The following is a 21,483-nucleotide window of genomic DNA, read 5'->3' as shown; positions in this document are numbered from 1 at the left end:
TTAACAGTGGATTTTCCTTTAGCGTTATGGACAACAGAAAGATTAACCTCTCTGCTGTACTGTGTACGGTATTATACTCCATGTTCCTGGATATATTTTGCTTATGGGAAATATCAAAATGTCAACCATTGTTTCTGTTAAAGGTCTTTAATGATATTGCATTTTAGACCTGTAATGAAACATGGTGCTTGGTGCAGTTTGTAATGCATCTCATTAAATACATTAATAACATGCATTTCACTGAAAGGTCAGCTTAGTATTGTTGGGAGTTCGCCTTTTTTTCCTTAATCACTTCATTTAAAGCAGCAGCGCTAACTTTAAAATATAAAGTACCTCACCTGCTGTAACTCTAGATAAGTTGATTAGCTACAGCGTTCAGACCAGGTATAAGCCGTAAGACGATAGTCAGAACTTGGTGTAGTGGCAAGATTCAGGGTCAGGTTTGATGATGGAGAAAGTTTCTAATCCAGTTTTAAGATGACTTGTGCTAGCCCAGGCCAAAATTTCTCAATGCGCAGGTGTCACTACAGCACGTACAAACTGGCACACGGTGTGGCTGAATGGATACAGCCACAGCAAAACAGGCCGTTCAGGTGGCGCCTCTGATGTTTAGCATGAAAGGCTGCAGACACCACTACAGTGTTTTGTACAGACTGGTTCACGTAAGGGGGCTTCTTGGGATCCTCCACTTGGCGCTCACCTGTGGAGCTGAAACACTCTGGAAAGCCAGCAGTATCTCAAGACTGGGAAAGAAGAAACAGAAGTGAAAGGGATAACGAACCCGGCAAGCTTCGAAATGCTACTGGGCTTATCTTTATTATTCAAACTCACTGGAAGAATATCCTATGAAGTTCATTAACTTCTGACTAGCGGGATTAGTGGGCACAAAAGAACAATCTGTATATAAACATTGTCATCTGTATGATTTTTAACAGAAAACAAGAAAATTGCAGTAGTTTATATGTATTCTTAAGGATACCATACCAGACATTTTATATTCCTGTGCATTTACCTTAAGGCCAGTAAAAAAGGTGTTACATTCTAAAAATTAAATATATCCACAACACATTGAAGTTGAGTACTTTGCACTTATCACCTGGAGCACGCACATTATATTTGCCGTATTGGAGAATCTACCACAAATCTCATCAGATCAATATCATTAATAGCGATCCTAAGAAATAAACAGATGAAGAAGCTCCAAGCTGAAAAGATATTTGCTGTTGATTTAACGGCACAGGCCCTCCCCTTTGTGCTGCATTACTCCTGGTTAAGGTAAATCTTTGCCTTCACTGACCCACCACAAAATTGGTACCACAAAGTGTCTCTGGCCAAAGAAGCATCCCAACGCTGCACCAAACAGCAATAAACAAACCAATTATTCCTAAAAGCCAGCATGAAACTTAAGTTTGATAAGCAAACTTCAGTCCCCACAAGAACTAGAAATAGCAGGAGGACCTGAGCTGAGGCTGACCAACATCAGAGAAGTGATGACAGGCCATCAGCAGAGATCAACTAGGTATATACAGACATGGGTGATAGGAGACATTTTCTTTGTCTGGGGTAGGAAACACTTTTTGGTTTCTGTTTGCATGGTACCCAATTAATGATTAAGGCAATACAAACCAGCAGCTAATACTACAGACTCACGTAACTCAAAGCCCTCACTGTCCCATTAACACTTCCCTGCACAGGCAAAACATATTGGCTACAACAAAGTCTACCCAAAGTAGAAAGATTAAAGAATTCTTACAGTTCTCGACAGCATTGTCAAATTCTTGTCCACCTTCCTTTCTGAAGATTGGGTAAGTATCTGGCTGCGGAAGCCTGTTGACCGTTAGGAGCGCCTTCTGCATCTTGATTCTCCCTTCCAACAGTTGATCCCACAGTGCTTCATAACAAAGAGAAAATAAAACAATTATTCAACAAGCCAAAGCACTTGCTCCTTGTAAAGGAGCTGTTGATTGAACGACGCAGGCCCTCTCCTTTGGGCTACATTACTCCTGGTTAGAGCAAATCTTTGCATTCACTGACCCAGCACAAAACTGGTACCACAAGGTGTCTCTGGACAGAGCAGCATCCCATGCTCTGATCCTGACTGTAATTCCGTGATTCATAAAAAAAATCATCCCTTTGCTTTACTGTTTAAAAGGACATGGCTGCAAATGGAGGTTCATAGTTTAATAGCACAGATAGAAAAAAAATGCATTCAGTATTACATCTTGAAAAGAAACAGAAGCAGTATCAGCATCACTGCACAGCACTACCAGTGTAGGAAGTCCCCATCCACACCAATACTACAAGTATATTCAGTAGTGGTTCAATTAAGCCAGTGGATAAATACACTTCATAATGTGAGATTTTGTACCAGCAGTGACACCAGTTTGCATAGCAGATTTGGCAGACCATTTACAAATGACTAGGGCTGCTGTAGCACGCACGTGCTGTATGCTAACAGCATATTAACATGCTGAAGTGCTTCTTAACATGGCCAGTTTCTATAGTGTCAGCAAGGTGAAAGTCTTGTCGCAATAAAAAGCAAACATGCACAAACCTAGCTGGTTCTTCACTGCTTTTCCTTTTTCTACTTCTTCAGTCTCTTGTCCTTTTGAGAATGTCATCATCCCCCCATCATCTTCGCTGTCTTTGGCTTCCTTTATATTATCGTGGTTTTCACTCCCATATTCCTCCTCATCACTTCCTTCCTCCTCATCACTTCCTTCCTCCATGCTGGCATCACCTTCGTCTTCCCCCTCAGTGCTTCCAACATCCTCCATCCCCTCCGTAAATTTCTTGAAGTCTGTGATATTCTGGAAACTGAACTTCGGTGCCTTGGCCTTGACAGATGGATCTGTCTCTTCATCGTCTTCCAAGTCATCCTCCTGGTCACTGCCAGCACTGCTGAGCTTCTCCTTTGTTTTACTGCCTAAGCTGCCATTCTCTTCTGAATCTTCACTGCCACTGTACCATTCATCTAATGCTTCTTCCGCTAATAATTAAAAGAGAAAAAAGTTATCAGCAAAATGTGCCACTTTGCAGTATGCATCATCGACAGCTACAGGTTTGGGCTATTTAAGCTCCAAACTCCATTTTATCTGTGTATGATGTTACTCTCTGTTTTGGCTAAATAACGGAAACACAAGGACGTATCCACAAAAAGATATCAGATCATATTTTCTGCAACAAAGATTAGTAGATCCATGGCTTAGCTTTCTAATGAAACAATGACATGATAAGCAAACAAGGTGGTCAGAATTTGCTATATGCAATTTTTAAATGAGAATCTGAATATACTTGCAATCCCCAAGATACACTGGCTTAAAAATGGGAGCTGTTTCTTTTCGCCCACACAATGTTCAGTCAGTGCACTGAGCCTCACCTTAACACTTAGTCACACCCTTTCCTCAGTCTGTAGGAGTGACCTCCGCTTTGGGACTTCCCCTTCCCTCAGGCCAAAAAACATGGCCTGAATTTCAGAATGGCACTTCAAGACATCCAACCTAATTGTACCTGTTTATTGCCCTGTAACAGGGACTCAAAATTTGTCATCTCAGTTCAGATGGCACTAGCTCAGTTAACATGCTAACATCAAATTTTGATTAGTCTAGCAAAAAGGGGAAAGAAATGAGATTTCTTACCAGATCCTTCTTCAGACAGAGCATCTCCCCAGAGTTCTTCTTGCAAAGCTTTGCGAGATGTAGCTTTTCCACTGTACCTTTTATCAGCTTCCAAGAGAGAGGCTGAAGCTTTTTTTCGTATATCACCAACAGGGAAAATGTCATCTGCAGTTTCATCCTCAAATTTGTCAATCACTTTAGCAACCGTAGCTGTGAAAGAAAAAAGGGGGGAGGGATGTCTAAACTGAACTGAACTTCAAACTAGAAAAACTAGCTGCAGGAAGGAGCCAGGGAAAACTCCTCATACTCTACAAACAAAAAATATACTGCAAAGGCGAGCTGGATGGCAACACAGCCTCACGTAAGAGTCTGACTTTTAGGCTTTGAGAGGGAGCAAGGTTCTTCCCTGCCTGGTGAAGAAAAGCCAGTACGCTAGTTTTCTGCAAAGGGGGAAAGGTTGCTGGGGAATCAAAGGCAGAGAAAAAGCCTCAAAGCTGGGTTTTGTGTAGATCAACACCAGTCCTGCCTAAAAATTACTGAGCAAAGTCATACTTAAGACCTAGCAGAAGAGATAAAACATATATAAAAATAACAAGGTTATTTTTCAGAAAACATCCTGTAACATGTCTGTGGCCAGAGGTGTTCTCCCACCTGCCAGGTTAACCTCTGCAGAAGGAAAGGAGATGTCACGTGAACTGACCAACTCCAACCCCCCTCTCAGTACTCTGGGGACTTCTCCATACACGGGTTTGGTACCACAAGGCTCACCTGCAATACGGAGACGAATGTTTATTAACATACGCCAAAAATCCTGCTGAGTTTCTTTTTTGAATGAACATTGCCTACATTCACACTTTCTTCCCTGCCTCTTCTTTCTTTTCGAGAACCCGCACAAAGCACTACAAACTAAGCCTATCCAAGCACTTCCACTGATTCATGAGGGTCTCACAAGAAGTGTATTCCTCTGGGCGGAGGACTCAGGAAAGCTGCAATGCCTTCACTCACTTCACACTTACAGATTAAATGAGGAAAACTGCAATTCAGATGCACTTTGGCCTCTTGCCATATATATGAGCCACATAAATAGGTCAACACTTGAGAATGGCTAAACAGAGAAAATAATTTCACTGTGGTTATTACCCTCTTTCACACCCATCTTCTCCAGGACACGGGAACAGAGCAGTCCAGCAAAGAGAACACATCACACCATACTCCCTCCTTATTTTCATTCATGCGCAAGACACCCTGTACGCAAAATTACAGGGTTAGCTTTGTTCAACCAATTGAGTGATCCAACTGGCTGAACATCGCTAAGTGCTCTTTTAATGTGTGTTTGGAAATGTTAATGCCTCACATATAGTGTTTACTTGAGGCAGGGGAGAAGCAAAAAAATCTCCTGCTCATAATCAAAGCAACAAGATCTGGTCTAAATATAGTCCCTGCAACTACAAGAGGATGACAAGATGCTCGGCACCAAAGAACGACTGGGCAAGAGGGGCAGATGCAGAAGGACCTGTGGCACTTGGCAGATCTCCTGGTGTTCTCAGTCTTGGCACCACTAAAGTACCAAGTCGGAAACTAAATCACGACTATTAGAATGGGAAAACACCTTTGCTGACTACATTAGTTTCCTCAATGTTGCAACATCCTAAGATGTTGCTTACAAGACACTGTTGCTCTCACAGACACTTGTATAGAAGAACCAGGCTAGCTGGGACAACATTTACCATGACTGGAGCCTAGTACCTCCTAAAGCCAACCGCTGTCAGTGTGTGATGGTCAACTCACACGGGTCCTGCCTCATGGCTTGGTCGGTTCTATCGGTCTGTGGGAAGACTCTGCTCTGGAAAGAGTAAGTCAAGGAAATGGCAGGCACCAGCCTGGAAACACAGAAGATGACACAGCCACCTACATGCCACAGGGAAAGGGACTAACATCTCAAAATTCATAACTAAGGCAATAAGAGCTTGATTAAAAAGATAAGTTGATTATTGGCCACTGGAAAGCATCAAACAAGACACGTGCAGCATGCTGCGGCCTGCTCTGAGCACCTGGTGTGATGGAGAGGGGAGTCACCACCGACCGAGTCTGCCGAGCCTCCTCCCTGCTCCTAGGGCTGCACTTCACGGGCAGATGGTGCCGTCCTGCACCAACACTACCCTTTTATGGCCCTTTTCCTGGAGATTTCCAGATGGATCCACTCCCCAGCCTGGCTCCTGGCACAGCACGGCCTGCAGTGGGGCCTGCACCAGGGCAGCTCTGAGGTAACTTGGATCCCTGAGGTAGCCCCGACCCCTCGGCCAGCTCTGAGGTAAGCCCGATCGCTGAGGTAACTTTCATCTCTGAGGTAGCCCAGGCTCCTCGGGCAGCGCTGAAGTAAGCCCAATCCCTGAGGTAACTCCGATCCCTGAGGTAGCCCCGGCCCCTCACGCAGCCCCAGGCGCGGTGTGTCAGGTTGCGTTGGGCCGAGGGCCGCTCGCTGTGGGGCCGCCCGCGGCTGCGGGCACAGCGAGGAGAGCCGACCTCCGCCCGCGGCTGAGGGACATGGAGGCGTCCAGCGAGACCGAGAGGGCGCCGTCCCCACTCCCGTGCCGGCCCCCCCACCCCCGCGGTGGCGCCACGTGCGGCCGGTCCGGCGGCGCCCGGCCCGCTGCGGCCCGCCACCGCCGGCCGCGGGTATTAAACCCTCCTCCCAGCCCTCCCTCACCTTCCTCCGCGTCGTCCTCGGGGTCGCGCAAGCTGGGCCGGGGGTTGAGCAGCTCCTCCAGCTGCCGCGCTAAGGGCGCCGCCATCTTCCCCGCGAGGGAGGGAGGGAAGGAGGGAGAGGCGGGGCCGCGGGGGCGGAGCTACGACGGGCGTGGCCTGCGGGCGGGGGCGTGGCCTGTGGGAGTGGCCGGCGGCCCGGGCCGGAGCAGCGCGGGGATGGGCCGTGCAGGGTCCTACCGCCCGCCGACTGGGAGCGCGGGGCACAGCGGGGCGCACCGGCACCGGCACCAGCACAGGCACCGGGCCGCAGCCGGGGAGAGCGGCTGCTGCGGGGCGGGGGGACCGGCCCAGGGTGTCCCGGGGCTTCGGAGTGTCCACCCTTTGTCTGGCGGGCGTCTGAGCTGAGGTGCGCGGCGCACACAGACAGGAATAATGGTGATAAATGGAAATATCCATGCAGATACACCCGGGGGGGTGGCTGTCGCAGTGCCTCCATCGTTAAGGGGGGAATAACGGTAATTATATGCATGGGGGTCGTGAGAACTGGCGTTTGCCCAGTGCTCTGAAGCTGGAGTAACAGCCAAATAAAAGCAAAGTCCTGTGATAGGATGCAAAAATGCTACAGCTGTTTTTTTAAGTCAACACCGTACCTGGTTTTCGTGCCACTAACTGTGCAGAAATGAATGAATTCTTTTCTTGTCCCATACATTTTGTGGCCCCTGTTGAAGCCAGGGTCCCTCCTCAGCAGCGAAAGCGGAAAGGTGGGTTCTGTGGTTGGTCCCAGTCGTTGGGCACAGATGGGTCCTGACACCCCATTTACACCAGGTGGGTCCTTACACCAGCGTTACACTGACCTCAGTGGGTCTGTACCAGCACCAAAGCTCCTGCGGCGCTTTAGCCAAGCTCCAGCCTAGAGGCAGCAGCAGAGGGATGTGGAGGGACCTGCTGAGAGCACTAACGAGGACAGGACCTCTGGGGTTTGCCCCCTGATGGCTCTTCCTGGCCACTCTGTGGGGTGAGGGGGCCCCAAAACACAAGGTTAGACCTGGAGTTGGGAAGCGGCAATAGAGGCTGGTGCGTATTTTGTTACCCAAATCGGCATTTTGGGACCCAAATCAGCATCTCGACTCTGAGCTGCAGGTGTAGGTCTGAGCTCCAGACCCCCACCAGGAGCATCTTCAGGGGGTCAGCCCGGACCCCAGGATTTGGCCTTTCCACAGCCAGCGTTGAGACTCTGCCGGTGCCAGCACCGGGCTGTCAACTGGGGCTGGGTACCAGCTCCAGCCCCGGCTCGGGGACGAATCGCTTGGGCTGCTTGCTCGTCCCCGTCTTGTCAGCACGAGACCCTTCCCCACTCCTTATCTGGTTTTAAATGCTATAAAAATGAATGCGGAGACACTTTCCAACGCGAGTGCAGGCAGGCGCGGGCCAGGCAGCAGCGGTGTTCAGTGCAGGCAGTTCTCCTACAGAGGGCAGAGGAATATCATTAATTACCAGCCCCGCCAGCAGCCCCGGCCGCCCGCTGCCACCCACCACCTTGGGATGGGGGCTTGGGGTCCCAAAGGGACCAAGGGAGGAGACGACTGGAAAAAAACCCAAACATCTCACCCCCTTCTCACATGCCCCACGACTCGCACTATAAAACTACGTGATTTTGTGCACTGTGAAGACCATAAACAGTTCGATTTATATAAGAACTAATGTTTACTAAAAATGCATGTTTTCATTGCAAGCAAACCCCTTGGATTTTATACTGAGTATTTCAATCCTATTTCAACTTTATTTTGTAGTTTGTGTTTATTTTATCATGGCATGATTGACAGCTATAATGCTCTGCATTACATATTATGGTTTGTCATTGCTCCAGCAATGTGAAATTAAGCACTGCTATCTTTTTTTTATTATTTCACTAAGACATGGTTTTATAAAACAGGAGATGTATACAGTGTGTCTTGTCTGGCTTTGCTTCTAGGTTTTTTCTTTGAGTTTGTTTCCAGAGTGAAAGACGCCATTATAAACAAAGGGAGGAGCCTGGAGAGATAAATCTATAGAAAATTAAGTAGCAGAAACAAGTGCTTACCTGAACAGTTACATAGCACTCGCTAACCACTCACCTAACGGAAGAATTAGTGACAAGAACCCCCTGCATAACTGCATTTTCAAATCTTAAAGAGTGAAAAAGGGATGTTCCCTACCCTAACCTGATGTATAATAAGCAGCGCTGTTAATAAAGGGAGAGAGGCGTTTAGTGATGGTTAAATAAAACATACCCAATATAATTCATAAAAAATACAGTGAGTTGCATTAGTCCTTTTGAATCAAAAATGGGCTTCTTGAAGTCGCCGGCTTTTTTGCCACTCACGCCGGTGAGATGAGGATTTCACCCACTGAGCGTAATGGGGCATCGTTCGGTACAAATCCCCTCCCCAGCAACGCGTTACAATTCACGTACGTACAACTGAAAGCTCGAGGGGTTCTGTCAGGGCTCACAGACACGCTTCTCTCCTGTCCCGCATCCATCGCTTACATCGGTGCAACAGGAACGTGAAGGGGAGAAGCCCACGGGGCTCAGGCGCCCCCATGGCACCCGCCCTCCCGCGGGCACGGGGAGAAGGGGGGAACCCCCCACGCGGGGACCTGCTCCGGTTACCCCAGCTCCGGTGACCCGCGGGAGCTGATAATGCAAAATTTTGGATGAGGAGATTTCAGTCAATATAAACTCCCACCAAACAGACGCGGCAGCGTATGACAGTCACGGGTTGTTAAAATATTTCCCCAACAGAGACTCCTTCCTGGCTGTTTATTCCCTCTCTTTTGCCTTTCACTTAGGAAGGTAATTAAATCAGACTCTCAGGCTGGGTTTTAATTTCTGGTTCACATGCCCTCAAACCATGCTGCCGTGGTTTGGACTCGTAATCATGTGGGGGAATATTTGTACAAAAATTATATCAATACATTTTCATTTAAGACGATCATGAAAGCCTTTTTACGCATCACGCTATGCTCTGTAAAACCCTCTGCCTGTTTATAAACTACAGGCAGAAGCCATCAAACTAACTGACATCATTTCTTTGGCGTTTTTCCTCTTAATTTTACTTTTTATTTACATGCTCATTTGCTAGAATGGAAATAACACCCTAAACACAGAACAGAAAACAAGTGAATTTTGAATAGTCTGTGCCGCAAGAAAACACTTTGAATTTCTCACACTCAGCTTCTTTTGCGCCTGGGTATTTGTGGAGCTTGTCATCTTTTAGGAAATTGTCAGATTAGATGGGAGCTTTGGCAGGGAAAGACTGTATCATCCTTGTGTGTCTGGATAATTACAGGTTATTAATACAAATCCATTTTTTTTCAGAGCGGTTCTTTACTTAAATATATAAATAAAGAAACGTGCTGGAAATGTGAAGCCATTGAGACGCCACCACCGAGGAGCTCAGCGTGTCCTTCTGCGGCCACCAGCGCTTGGCACCGGGTCCCACCTTGCGGATGGGAGCGCTGGGAGCCAGGGGGATTCCCAGAGGGAGCCACGGGAGCCACACACGCCACCCTCGCCTGAATTTAATTGAATTGCATTAGCAACGGCAGAATTTGACCCATATACAGAGGGCTGAGTGCCGGCCAAAAATAGTGACGAGTCGGAGCTGAGCTTATCTTTCCAACGCTTTGGCTAGCAAATGTAATTTTCCAAACCAAACCATTTTAATTTCAGTCGTACGATTTCATTTAAAGATTTTTCTCTTTAAATCAGCCACGCAATTTGTCAGTGAAAAAGAGAAAAAAGAAGAGGAAAAAAGTATGGGGAGAAGCGTGGAAAAAGCACACGTAAAACCTGTGCACTGAAACAAATTATCTAACAGGAAACTTAGATTATGTATGCGCCTTATAAATATTTATTACTATTTTTCTTCCGTGTTTTTATTTACTTGAGTATTTCCGATATTCCTAACCCACCACTCATTCAAAAAAACACAACTGTTTTAAAGATTTAATCAACCCTTAATGGTTCGTACATCTAAAAATATAATGAATACAGTGCGTCTGAATAGATGCACAGCCTAAAGATGCTTCCAGCAGATAAGGATTTTAAAGGACACCCGGAGACAATTTAAAAACTAGAAGAAAACCTTTTTTTAGGCAGAGCAAAAAAAAAAAGCAACCTATTTTCCATCCACAAAAAAAAAACCCTCCCCGTGCAAACGGCGTGTGTGCACGCTCCTGTGCGGAGACGCCGGCACGGGGACGTTCCCGAGAGGCCAGGCATGACCATGCAGGGCAGCGTTTGCCAGGAGCTTCACCCCCAACGATCCACCCCCCGCACCTCGGCACGCGTCCGGCTCCAGCGCCGCAGAAGCCGTGGGGGGGTGGGTGTTTCCCGTCTCACGGTGACAATCTGCGCTGGACACCGATTCTCACCCCGCACCGAGACCTTTCAATGCCACCGCACCAGACCTGTCCTGCGAACTTGGGCTTCCTCGATCAGCAGTGCCAAGTGTTTCATCCCAAACCACGTGAGACGCCGTCAGCCTCTTTAAAGGTTCAGACTCTGCCTGTATTAAAACCAATCAGGGAAAAAAAAAAATAATCTAAATCTCACGGCTGCCAAAAACCGCTCTCTAAACAGCCCACCAAATGCCAGCAAAGCGGAGCTATTCCTGAATTTGAAGGCAGCCTGTAACAGAAGACCGACGAGAGGCCAGTTGTGCCCCTCTTGTGTCCCCGAGGAGGGTGACGCCGAGGCCAGGGGGATTCTCCGAGAACCGGCCCGTGATGCGCACAACACACACAACGGCGCGCACCGCCGTCAGCGAGCCCACGCGCCGCCGGTGAGCACGCCGTGGGGAGATCGCCCGCCTGAAGAGCACCCCCACCACGCCAGTCACCGTCACCCCACGGACAGAGACTGAGTCGTTTGAAGGCCAGCTAACTGCAAGGCCACAGGAACTCTTCGATTTCTGCATCGCAATTCCTCATTTAACCAAGGAAAAACTCTCCGCACAACAACAAACTCCGCTTTCTACGCGCGACCCCGTGGTCCATAGCTAAAAGCACCACAAATACTATTGCAAAAGAAACAGAACATAGAAATCCCAGAAGGATTTACGATGAAAAAATATTTTTAATGGTCCCATTAATTTCATTTATAACATCGTGGGTATTTTGCTGGCACGTGGGACGCTGAGCACCCCAGTGCCATGGCAGACACGAATAAAAAACCTTCCAGAACCTGCTCCAGCATCACAATTCCTTGTTCCCAGCTCAACAGCTTTGGCAGCACTTGAGGATATGTATCAATTGCTTAATCTTAATACATGGGAATTTATCTACTAGGGGTAGTAACAGAAAGGGAGACTGAAATTGCTTATATTTAATATTGTAAGAACATGCAAAGCTTAAACATGACGCTCTTGTTCAGGGAAAAAATCCAGACTGTGGCAAAAGGAATCGTTCCTGAGGGGCCGCTGCAATATCTGACACTTCCCAGGATGGCAAAAGCACGTAAATCACCACAGATATTTTTAAATTATATTTATTTATAGATTTGTGTCGTGTACCCATCGCTCAGCAGCTGGGTGCACATACACATACTAAAATACCATACATCATTTGTCTGCAAATCGTAATTTAAATACATTCTTACTCCTGGGATACGGATCTTTGCGCATCGTTCCCCAAGCGCAGGCCTGAGTCGAGAGACGCCAGCAGCGACTGAGGACCAAGGGCAGAGGGAGCATCGCACAGTGACAGTGCGCTGGGACACGCTGCGCCCTCACCTTGGGCCAAAAGCAGAGCTCTCTGGGTGCTGGAAACTCACAGCATTTTAAAGACACTTTGATTAAGCCTTCGAAACACCTCCTGCGTATAGATGAACTCAATAGGAGTAATACTTACAGTATCTGCCTGGCACCGTTTCCTAGTACGCGGTCGGTGGACTCACAAGTCTTCGGTCGGGTGCGTTGGGACACGGAGCCCCCCTCGTCCATGCCAGGGGGTGCACCGCTCACCCCACCCCACGCCGTCCAAAACCGGGTGAGCGGCCGCGGGGTTTAACGTCACCGGGCTGCACCTTCTGCTGGGACATAGCAACAAGGTGAAGGTCACCGAAACCACCAGCCGTCAAGGAGGGAAAGATCAAAAGAGAGTAATTACTTCTAAACACGCTTTCGAAATGAGATCGCGCAGAAGTAGAGTTGTGTGTTTCACCGCCACGTTTCTGCAGTTCAAAAAAAAAAACAACGGACATGTAAAATCCATGCAAGTGGCACATATTCCCCAGGCCCTTCTCCTGCAGCCCTCGGCTCACCCCAGCCACGCCGCCGGAGTCAATGGAAACGCTCTTGTAAACAAGGGCTTACAAGAACCCAACGCAACAATGGTTTCAAAAGGCGTTTTGACTGTGCAATTGTTGCTGGATTAGGGTCTTCAGAAACACCCAGCTTCCCCCTGAAGAGCACAGAATTCAAATCTGCAAAGTGCTGGGGCCTCCGGAGCGGATCCCGGGAAGCACCGAAGGACACGCTCAGCCTTTAGCGTGGGACCGGCTCCCGGGCTCCCCCCGAAGACGGGCATGACCCCATGGAAAGGACGGGAGCTTCGGGAAAAATACAGCCTCTCCTCCCTGCTTTTCATAAACCAGGTGCCTAAACTGAACCGAATCACAGCGCTGCCTAAATTAACACAGAATAAACTGTACAAGTACCTCATTAAAAAAAAAAAAAAAAAAAAAAAAAGAAGGAAAAAAGGGAAAGAAAAAAAAAAGAAAAACCACGTGGCAGACATGTTGTCTACAAAATAAGCCTATCCGGTGAAATTCTCATTTAAAATAATTGATTCAACAATAAAACAGCAGCATACACCAGAAGCGCGAACAGCATTATTTATCAACAGCACTCGCCCAGATAAGTAAAAGTTTGTAATAAATAGATCACTCATTACTTCGCTTCTATAGATGCAAAACAGAGCAACAAAACACAGCAGCGATACAAAAGACAAATAAATGAGTTAGACACGGAGCCCATGAGTTTAAGAAGTCTCCCCTGTATTTAATAAAGCATGAATTTCTTTTAGAAACACTAACAGATCCCTTGCAGATAGCTTTTAGTTTTTATCTTTATATTATTATATAAGACATTTTGTGTTTAAAGTGAACTATTGCTTCATCTAGGTGGCCCCTCGCTGGGCGTAGAAACTAGGTCGTGAACAAAATAAAAACATCACCATTGAAAATTACAAATCGTACAACTTTAAAGCATTTTGCTGTTATTTTTTTTCCCCCCCTTCATTCCAAAGAAACAAATAATTGAATCGCTGGGAACGCAAAAGTCTAGTGTTTTAGCGTAAATTTCTGTGTCTACGTAAAATAAAAAAGAAGCCAGCCAGAGTCACCATGAGTTGAGAGACGAGGGAAAATATGCAATTATAGTTCATCCCTTTCTATTAGCTCAGCAGGTGGAAAACATTTAAACCAGTGACTTTTCAGAACCAAACCTAATTCTTTGCTCCTAACACAGGTCAAAGTCCTCTCGGAATCAGGGAGGCTTTTGCTTTTGAAGAACTGAATATTTGGGATTCTGCAATCAGTTAGAATTAAAACATTAAATCTGGCATTTCACAAGGTCCCAGGATTTTTTGTTGTGTTTCATTTCTCTCCAAGAAAATCAGAGCGTATCTAGTGCAAAGCAAAATCTTCTCCCCCGCTGCCCTTCAGAGAACTCCATATACACCAAACGCTATTAAACAATTGACTTTGTATCAGCTCTAAAAAAGGATTAAAATGACTTTCATGACATTGAGGTGACGCCGTGTTCAAAACCAGCCAATTAGAAAAAAAAAAAAAGAAAAAGAAAAATTACCTTCAGAGAATTAATTTAACTAAAACCGGATCAATTAAAAACCGTATCTTTGCAAGTTTTTTACATTTACAATACAGCTTTGTTTACGCATAAAATAAGCATTTGGAGTACGTTTTCGCGTAGAGCGAGAATAGGTTAATATATTTAACGATCTGATGAGTTTCCAAGTTGGAAACTGAACGGAGAGCGTGGCATATCATTTCTCCTGCAAGAACCGAGGCTGCGGATGGAAAGAAAGGCTGGGGCTGCCCCCGCCTGCTTTCGGCATCGGCGCCAGGGCTTCCACTGCTACCAACGCCAAAGAGCCGCACAGGATTATCAGCTGAGTGGCTCGTTCTTTCCCTGGGCTATTTTTACTCGAGCGAATCCATTTAAAATTGCTTAAAACATCGAATGAAACACAAGTTATCTAAACATCAGATTTTCTAATTTTATTAAAAACGCACAAATTTTATCCAACATGTTTTCTTTCATACAGTGAATGGTCTAATATGCACTGGAGGTCACACAAGCTTAGGTTTATTAGAACAATAAAAGACATATGAGAAATTTAATATATAAAGAAAAAAGTAGCAGCTGTTGACTGCATATTTGACCATAAAATTTAAATATTTTGGACTTTTATTTTAAAGACACAAAAATAAAACCTGTGTGGGTCTATATAAGTCATATTAACAATTCCATGAATGTTCAACAGGACTAAAAATTAGCAAAGATGTTTGTTTGTTGTTTTTTTTTTGTTTTTTTTTTTTGTTTTTTTGTTTTTTTAACCTTGTAACACTTTTTAAACACCTTCTCGGGTTGCTGGTGCAAAGCACCTTACAGTATTTGTGCTATATATTTACTTTATTTGGCAACTGTCTGGGTTTTGTGGGTTTTTTTTTTTTTCTTTGCCTTCTGTAAACAACACCTTTTACAAACTAGCACAGTGAACCACAAGCCCTGCAATCTGTTATAACATCTACAGAAAAGAAAATGAACTATTTTGGTTGGTTGCTCAAAATATTTTGCTTTTGAACAAGAGGTTCTAAAACAGGATTTATTAGTAAAACATTGAACTCCTGAATTTAACATTAGACGTAAACAGTTGACTGTTTTTAGTTCAATAGAGTCTTTTTGTTTAGCTTTTCTCTCTCTGTGAAGGTAGAATACTTTTTGTTTGTTTGTTTGTTTGTTTTCAAGTCATTTTTCGTTAGAGGTCTGGGTGGTGACCTTTGCTATGATGAGGAGGTTTTGTACGTGTAGCTTTGTGAAGGTAGAAGAGTTGGTGCTGAGGGCTTAACATTTAGTATTTGCTATTTTGAAAAAAAAAAAAAACAAAACAAAAAGAAAGGAAAAAGAAAGTTGTCCCACCTGATAGTCAGCAGGCTGAAATGGCTGATGCTAAAAAGAGTTTCTTGTTGTTGAACTTTCTGAGAGACAAAAATTAACAAACAAATTCATAATGCCAGAACCATCCTTAACCGGGAACGCTAGAGTTCTTGAAGCTTTTTTTCCCCCTTTTCTTTGACCTTTCCTTCATTCAATTAAATTTTGTTTTTGTTTTTTTTTAACAAGAAGTTTCTAAGGATTGTGGCTCTTAGGATGACATCCAACAGGGTAATCAAACTTAACGCCATCCTACGGTATGGCAGCACGTTACTGTACAGCTTCACCAGTTTCTTTGTCAATGGTACAAAAAAGTCCCCTTGCTTGTTTGATACAACCATAACATGAAGATTGTCCTGGTCTAGAGCAAAGCTTGCCTTGGAGCGATTTGGATTCAGTTCGTTCCCAAGGTATTATTGTCTTAGGGCAGGAGAGATGTTATATTTATTCATTTCTGTACACCATAACAATAAGCAGACTAGATGATCATCACTTACTTAGACCCAGTTTGTTTTAAAGCTACCACACAGCCGCTTCATTCATTTCTGGTGGATGTGACAAGTGATTGCCATAGTTAGCACCACCGTTGACGGATATCGAAGAAAATGGAGGACTGGGGCCAAAAACTTCCGCGGACATGGAGTGCAAGGACCCGGGAAGGTTGGGTTCGGGGCTGGGCGAATCTCCAGGGGGATGCGACATGATGTCAGTGAAGCGCTGAGCCTCACTGGAGGGGTGATGTCCGGGCAGGGGGTGATCCATGGCCCCCAAGGGAGTGCCTGACGGCCCCGAGGAGGGCACGAAAGGGAGATCCACGGGTGTCTGAGCTTGAGATGAAGGAGGTCCTTGCGGGAAGAAATCGTAATTGCTTCCAGGGCCGTAATACTCGCTCTGATAATCTGCTGGACAAGGAGAGACAGAGGGAAGGTAACGCACAGGCGAAGCAACCAAGCGGAAAAGACACAAGAGAGCGCATTTGAACGGTGGTGCCTCAAAATGTCACCCAAAGCTCACTGAACCCAAGAAGGAAACATGCTAACTGGCTCAGATGGCCGCAGCACAGTGAGATGGCCCCGGTGTGGCCTGTGGCCTGCACCGGGGCCATCTCGCTGTGCCGCGGCCATCTGAGCCGGCCAAGCACGAAGAAGAGGGACCACGGTCGGAGCACGTTACCCACCTCCGTAGAAGGAGAAGGGCCCATTGGGGATGAGCTCCCCGGGCTCCAGCCGGTCCACCAGCGGCCGCATCCTGCGTGGGCTGCGGAAGAAGGCATGTCGGCGGGCGCCCAGCGCGCTCAGCTGCTTCATCCGTCGTTCCTTGGAGCGCCGGTTCTGGAACCAGACCTGGATGGGTGATGGGAGAAGGTGACGGTCACGGGAGATGCGGTCCTGGGTGCCCCCATTGCGGGTGTCCCCCCACCTCCCCCAGGGATCATTTCACCGCCCCACCACCTCCGAGGTCTCTTTTGTTCTGGGGAGGGGCCCGATCCGTTTGAAACGGGGCCGAGCCCACGCATGACGGCTGCCCCGCTGGCTGCAGGTCAAGAATGATTGAGTTAATTCTTATTACCCTGACAAGATTACTCCTAATTACCCTCACACTGAGACTCTCCAATCTAACCTCGTCTTTAATGGTCCTTTAACCCCCCATTACCCCCAGCGCTGCGGGTTTATAAACCTTTTAATAATTCCAGCGCATTGTCATTCTTATTTATCCATTAACCCCTCACATTTATGGTTATTAATTTCGATACCATTTACGGCTTTTTAGGACTTTCTAAAACCACCCCGCAGCTCTGCCCGTTGCCGACCGGCCGGGGCGGTCCGGGGCGGGGGGACGTGGAGGGGGGGCTGCCGGGCTGCTAAGATAATAACGATTTAAAAGGCCGGCGATGCTTTCCCCGGCCCTGCGGTACGGGGGGAGCCGGGCGCCGGTCCCTCCATGCCGCCGCATCCCCCGCAGCGTGCGGGGCGGGCGGCGGGGCCGTGCCCGGTGCCCGGAGCGGGGGGGACAGACCCGGGGGGGGGCGGTGGTACCTGGATGACCCGCATGTTGAGGCCGGTCTCCTGCGCCAGCTGCTCCCTGATGTGCCGGGTGGGTTTGGGGGTGGCCGCGAAGGCGGCTTTCAGAGTCTCTAGCTGTTTGGCTTTGATGGTGGTGCGGGGGCCCCGCCGCTTGGCCCCCAGGTTCTGGTCGTCGTTTTCGTTGCTGCCCGTCTCCTTGTCGGACACGTTGGCGCTTTCCGAGTCCTTGGCGTCGTCCTGGGAGGGGTCTTGGGAGTCGGGGGACAGGCTGGGGTCACTGCCGGTGGTGGCTGGGTGAGAGCAAAGCGGGGCACGCTGAGCCGGGGGGAGAAATACCGATCGCCGTACGAGCCGGCGAGAGGAGAAGGAGAAGGGAGAAGGAGAAGGGAGAGGAGGAGGAGAAGGGAGAGAAGAAGAAGGGAGAGGAGAAGAGATAGTAGAAGGAGAAGGGGAGAGAAGAAGGGATAGAAGGGAGAGGAGAGGGAGAAGGGAGAGGAGAGGGAGAAGGAATAGAAGGGAGAGGAGAAGGAGAAAAGAGGGGAGAGGGGAGACGAGAAGGAAAACGGAGAGGAAAAGTGAGAGAAGAGGGAGAAGGGAGAGGAGAAGAAGGAGAAAAGAGAGGAGAACGGAGAGAACGGGGAGGAGAAGGAGAAAAGAGGGGAGAAGTGAGAGAAGGAGAATGAAGAATAGAGAAGAAGGGAGGAGAGCAGAAGGGAGAGGACCGGCTCTCACCCCGCGGAGAAGCCGGGGCTGAGCGCATCGCCGCCCCGCATCGCTCCTCACCTGAATGCAGGCTGTTTTCTTTGGCAGTATTGCTGTTATTTAGGTAATCTTCTTTGCAGACAAACTTGTTTTCGTCTATGATGTAGAGCTCCTCGCCGGTGGAGAGTTGCTTGTTACACATCATACACGTAAAACAGTTCAAGTGGAACACTTTGCTCCGCGCCCTGCGGACCAGGTCGCTGGGGGAGATGCCCTGGGCACAGCCCGCGCACTTGGTCCCGAAACACCTGCGGGGAGAGGCCGGGCCGGTGGTCAGCAGCGCCCGCGGGACCGGCCGAGAGCGGCCCGTAGCCCGGCCCGCCGGGCGAGCGCACCCGCCGCGCCCCGCGCCCCTCACCGCGGCCTCCGCTCGCCCCGCTCGGCCGCGCAAAACAAAACGAAATCAAACACAGCATCCCCACAGAGCGCTGCCGCGCGAATGCCTGAAATTATATCTTAAAAAAAAAAAATAAAAAATTAAAAAGACACGATTTTGGCAGAGGATGAAGTGCTGAGGGATTAATTAAACGCCGGGGCTGCGTTGTCCGGGGTTTCCCCTCTGCGCCCCGACACATTGATTAACGAGACTCTAATAAACATTAAGCAGAAATTCTGAAATGCTATTAATCCGTGACGGCCGCGCATCGGCCGGAGGAGCTGCCGGGACCGGCTCGGCCGGCGATGGGGAGCCGCGGGGCGGTCCCGCACCGGGGCCCGCAGCCCCCGGCGCTCCGCTTCGGCCGGGCCCGCACGGCGGAGCTCCCGGTAGCCGAGTCCGGGTCAGTGCCGGCCCCGGTGCCCGGGGAGGAGCGGCAGCAGAGCGGCGGGGCTCCCGGTAGCGCTCCGCCGCGCCGGGCGACGCGGGGAGCCCGTGTGCGGGAAGGGCTCCGCGGCTACCCCGGCCCCGGGCCCGTCTTTGCCGTTACTGCCCGTGTGCGGTGCGGGGCCCGGCCGGGCAGGGGCACGGGCGGCCCGCTCCGAGCCCGGCATTTATTCCGCTGCCCGCCGGGATGCGGGAGGGAAGCGGCGGCGAGCGGGTGTCGGTACCCGCTCCCCTCTCCATCAGACGGAGGTGGTGAGGGGATCGTTGCCCTCTGGTTTGATGGGAGGCGCCGGGCCCGCCGAGCCGCGCACCGCCGCCGCACCGGGCCTTCCCCGCCGGGGCAGCACCGCGGCTCCGGGCACGCTGGGAATGACGCCGGGCTGCGGCCCCGCGGAGCGCTGCGCTCACGGCCGCGGAAAGTCCCGCCGGGAAGCCCCGGCAAGTGCCGCTGCAGCGGCCCCGGGACGGTCCCCGCCCGCACCGCCCCCGCTCCCGCTCCGCCGGTCGATAGTTTCGAGGCAACTTTGGGAAACCGGAGCGCGGCCGGTGCCCGCGGAGAGCGGCCGGGCCTCGCCCTGCGCACCCCGACGGGGCGCCCGGGGGTCCCTTCCCCGGGCCCGACCCCCGCCCGCTCCTCCCGGGAGAGCACCTGGAAAAATAACCACGGTTGCGGGGGGGGGGGTTGCGTGTGCATCGGGAGGGAAGAAGCGATTGTGGGTCACACCGAACAACGGGGGAAAACAAAAAAATAAAGGGAGATGAAAAACGGATGCAAAGGAGCTACGGCCCCGGGCGGGGTGGGGGGTCCGGTACTTACCGAAAGAAGTCGTTTTTGCAGTAAAGCTTGCCTTCTCGCGAAAAGCATTTCTCTGTCAAATTGCATTTACATTCACAGCACTGAACACACTTCACATGCCAAGCCCTGTCCAGTACATTCAACAAAAACCGGTCCAAGATTGGCCTTTTGCAGCCTGCACAGTGAACCATTGTCTTTGGTTATTTCTGAGAGTGGGGGGTATTGGTTTCCCAGATGTCAAGCAAGAAAAAAAATAATTTAAAAATAAAACCAAAATTTTGTTTTGTTTTGTTTTGTTTTTTTAAAGACGACAACACCGGCGTAGGTTTGCTTTTTTGTTTGTTTGTTTTAAAAGCCTTCGAGAAGTGAAGGAGGAGAAAAAGAAAGGGAGGAAGAAAAATCTTCGTTGGAGTGTCCTAGGAGGGATACACAGGAGAAACCACCCACTGCCCGAGGAGACCAGCGCTTCGCCACAACCGCAGAATCCCGGCCGCTACCAACCACGACAGCGACAATAATAATAATAATAATAATAATAGTAACAATAAAACAACAACGACTATAAAGATCGGCGCTCATAAAAATTAAAAAAAAAAAAATTTAAAAAAGAAAAACCAAAAAAAAAACGACCACCAAAACCAAACGCCAAAAAGCGAGCGTGATGAGTTTTTCTCAGGTCTGAGGTAGAGCAGTCAGGAGTCAAAGTGCTTTTCCCAAAGAGAAATAAAAAAATAATAATAATAATAATAATAAATAACAAAACGAGACATGGAGCCCCCCGCAGCGGTCAGACGGGCTCGGGCTGCTGCCGCGGCGACATGGCCCTACGCGCCGCGGAGCGGGCCGCGTCCTTACGCGGGTGGGGGGGTGCTGGGGGGGGCCGGGGAGGAAGGGGGCGGGGGGGGGGAGGTCTCCGCAGCTCCTCGCTCCGTCCTCTCTCGCTCCTTCTCTCCCTCGACGTCTGGTCGGTACCGTCGCGCCCGGCTCCTACCTACCCCCGCGCAGCGCCCTGCGCGCTGCCCGCCGCGTCCCCGCCGCGCCGCCGCGGCATCGCTCGGTGCTGCCGGCTTTTTGTTCCGCCTCCCCGCCGCGGTGCCGGGCGCGGAGGGAGGGGAGGGGAAGGGAAGGGAGGGAGGAAGGGAGGGCGGGCAGGCGACGGGGGCCCGCGCCGTCCCGGCAGCCCAGGCCGCTCTGCATGTTCCCGGCAGCCCCGCCGCCCCGGCCTTATGCACCGCGCGCACACGTCACCGCCCGCCCCGGCCAATCGCCGCCCGCCGACACCCCCCCAAAACCCGCCCCCTCCCTCCCACCCCCCTCCGGACCCCCCCGTCCCCCCCCCGTTCCCGCCGCGCCGCCGCCGGACGGGGCGTCCGCGCCCCCTTTATAGAGCCGCCGGGGCGCCCACGGCCGCTCCGCCCGCACCGCCCCGCACGCACCGCACCGCGGAGGGACGGGCGGCCCCGCCGCCGCTCGGGCCCGGCCCAAGGCGCGCCCTGCTCGGAGGGGTAGGTGTGTTGCGGGGAGGGGGGGGGAC

The 21,483-nt window shown here is 49.8% G+C and overlaps 2 protein-coding genes across 3 annotated transcripts in view; both read right to left on the bottom strand.

Moving 5' to 3' along the window:
• Positions 1-6,422, bottom strand: part of AATF (apoptosis antagonizing transcription factor) — a 56,051-nt gene extending 49,629 nt beyond the window's left edge. For both annotated transcript variants that reach the window (XM_074595502.1, XM_074595504.1), the window contains exons 1-4: positions 6,325-6,422; positions 3,639-3,827; positions 2,555-2,989; positions 1,754-1,891 (exon numbers count right to left, since the gene is read on the bottom strand). In XM_074595502.1, coding sequence (XP_074451603.1) covers positions 1,754-1,891; positions 2,555-2,989; positions 3,639-3,827; positions 6,325-6,409 — 847 coding nt within the window. In that variant the 5' untranslated portion in view covers positions 6,410-6,422. The remainder of the gene's footprint in view (positions 1-1,753; positions 1,892-2,554; positions 2,990-3,638; positions 3,828-6,324) is intronic.
• Positions 6,423-14,677: 8,255 nt separating this feature from the next.
• Positions 14,678-20,842, bottom strand: LHX1 (LIM homeobox 1). The gene is made up of 5 exons (XM_074595840.1): positions 19,971-20,842; positions 18,352-18,578; positions 17,581-17,858; positions 16,722-16,887; positions 14,678-16,443 (listed from the first exon to the last, which is right to left on the bottom strand). Exons 1-5 carry the CDS (start codon positions 20,138-20,140, stop codon positions 16,064-16,066), a joined length of 1,221 nt encoding a protein of 406 aa, XP_074451941.1. The 5' UTR covers positions 20,141-20,842; the 3' UTR covers positions 14,678-16,063.
• Positions 20,843-21,483: the final 641 nt, after the last annotated feature.

Source organism: Larus michahellis, chromosome 7 (assembly GCF_964199755.1).
Source record: "Larus michahellis chromosome 7, bLarMic1.1, whole genome shotgun sequence".
NCBI classification, from domain to species: domain Eukaryota; kingdom Metazoa; phylum Chordata; class Aves; order Charadriiformes; family Laridae; genus Larus; species Larus michahellis.
Note: the sequence above shows the minus strand (reverse complement) of the source record. Positions and strands in the feature narration are given on the sequence as shown.

What these genes read in the sequence shown, in the direction of transcription:
- LHX1 (XM_074595840.1), bottom strand. Translation starts at nt 20,140, where the DNA reads ATGGTTCACTGTGCAGGCTGCAAAAGGCCAATCTTGGACCGGTTTTTG. An exon ending in TGCAAAAACGACTTCTTTCG is followed by an intron (nt 18,579 to 19,970) that starts GTAAGTACCGGA and finishes CTCTCCCCGCAG; the next exon opens with GTGTTTCGGGACCAAGTGCG. An exon ending in AGAAAACAGCCTGCATTCAG is followed by an intron (nt 17,859 to 18,351) that starts GTGAGGAGCGAT and finishes GCTCTCACCCAG; the next exon opens with CCACCACCGGCAGTGACCCC.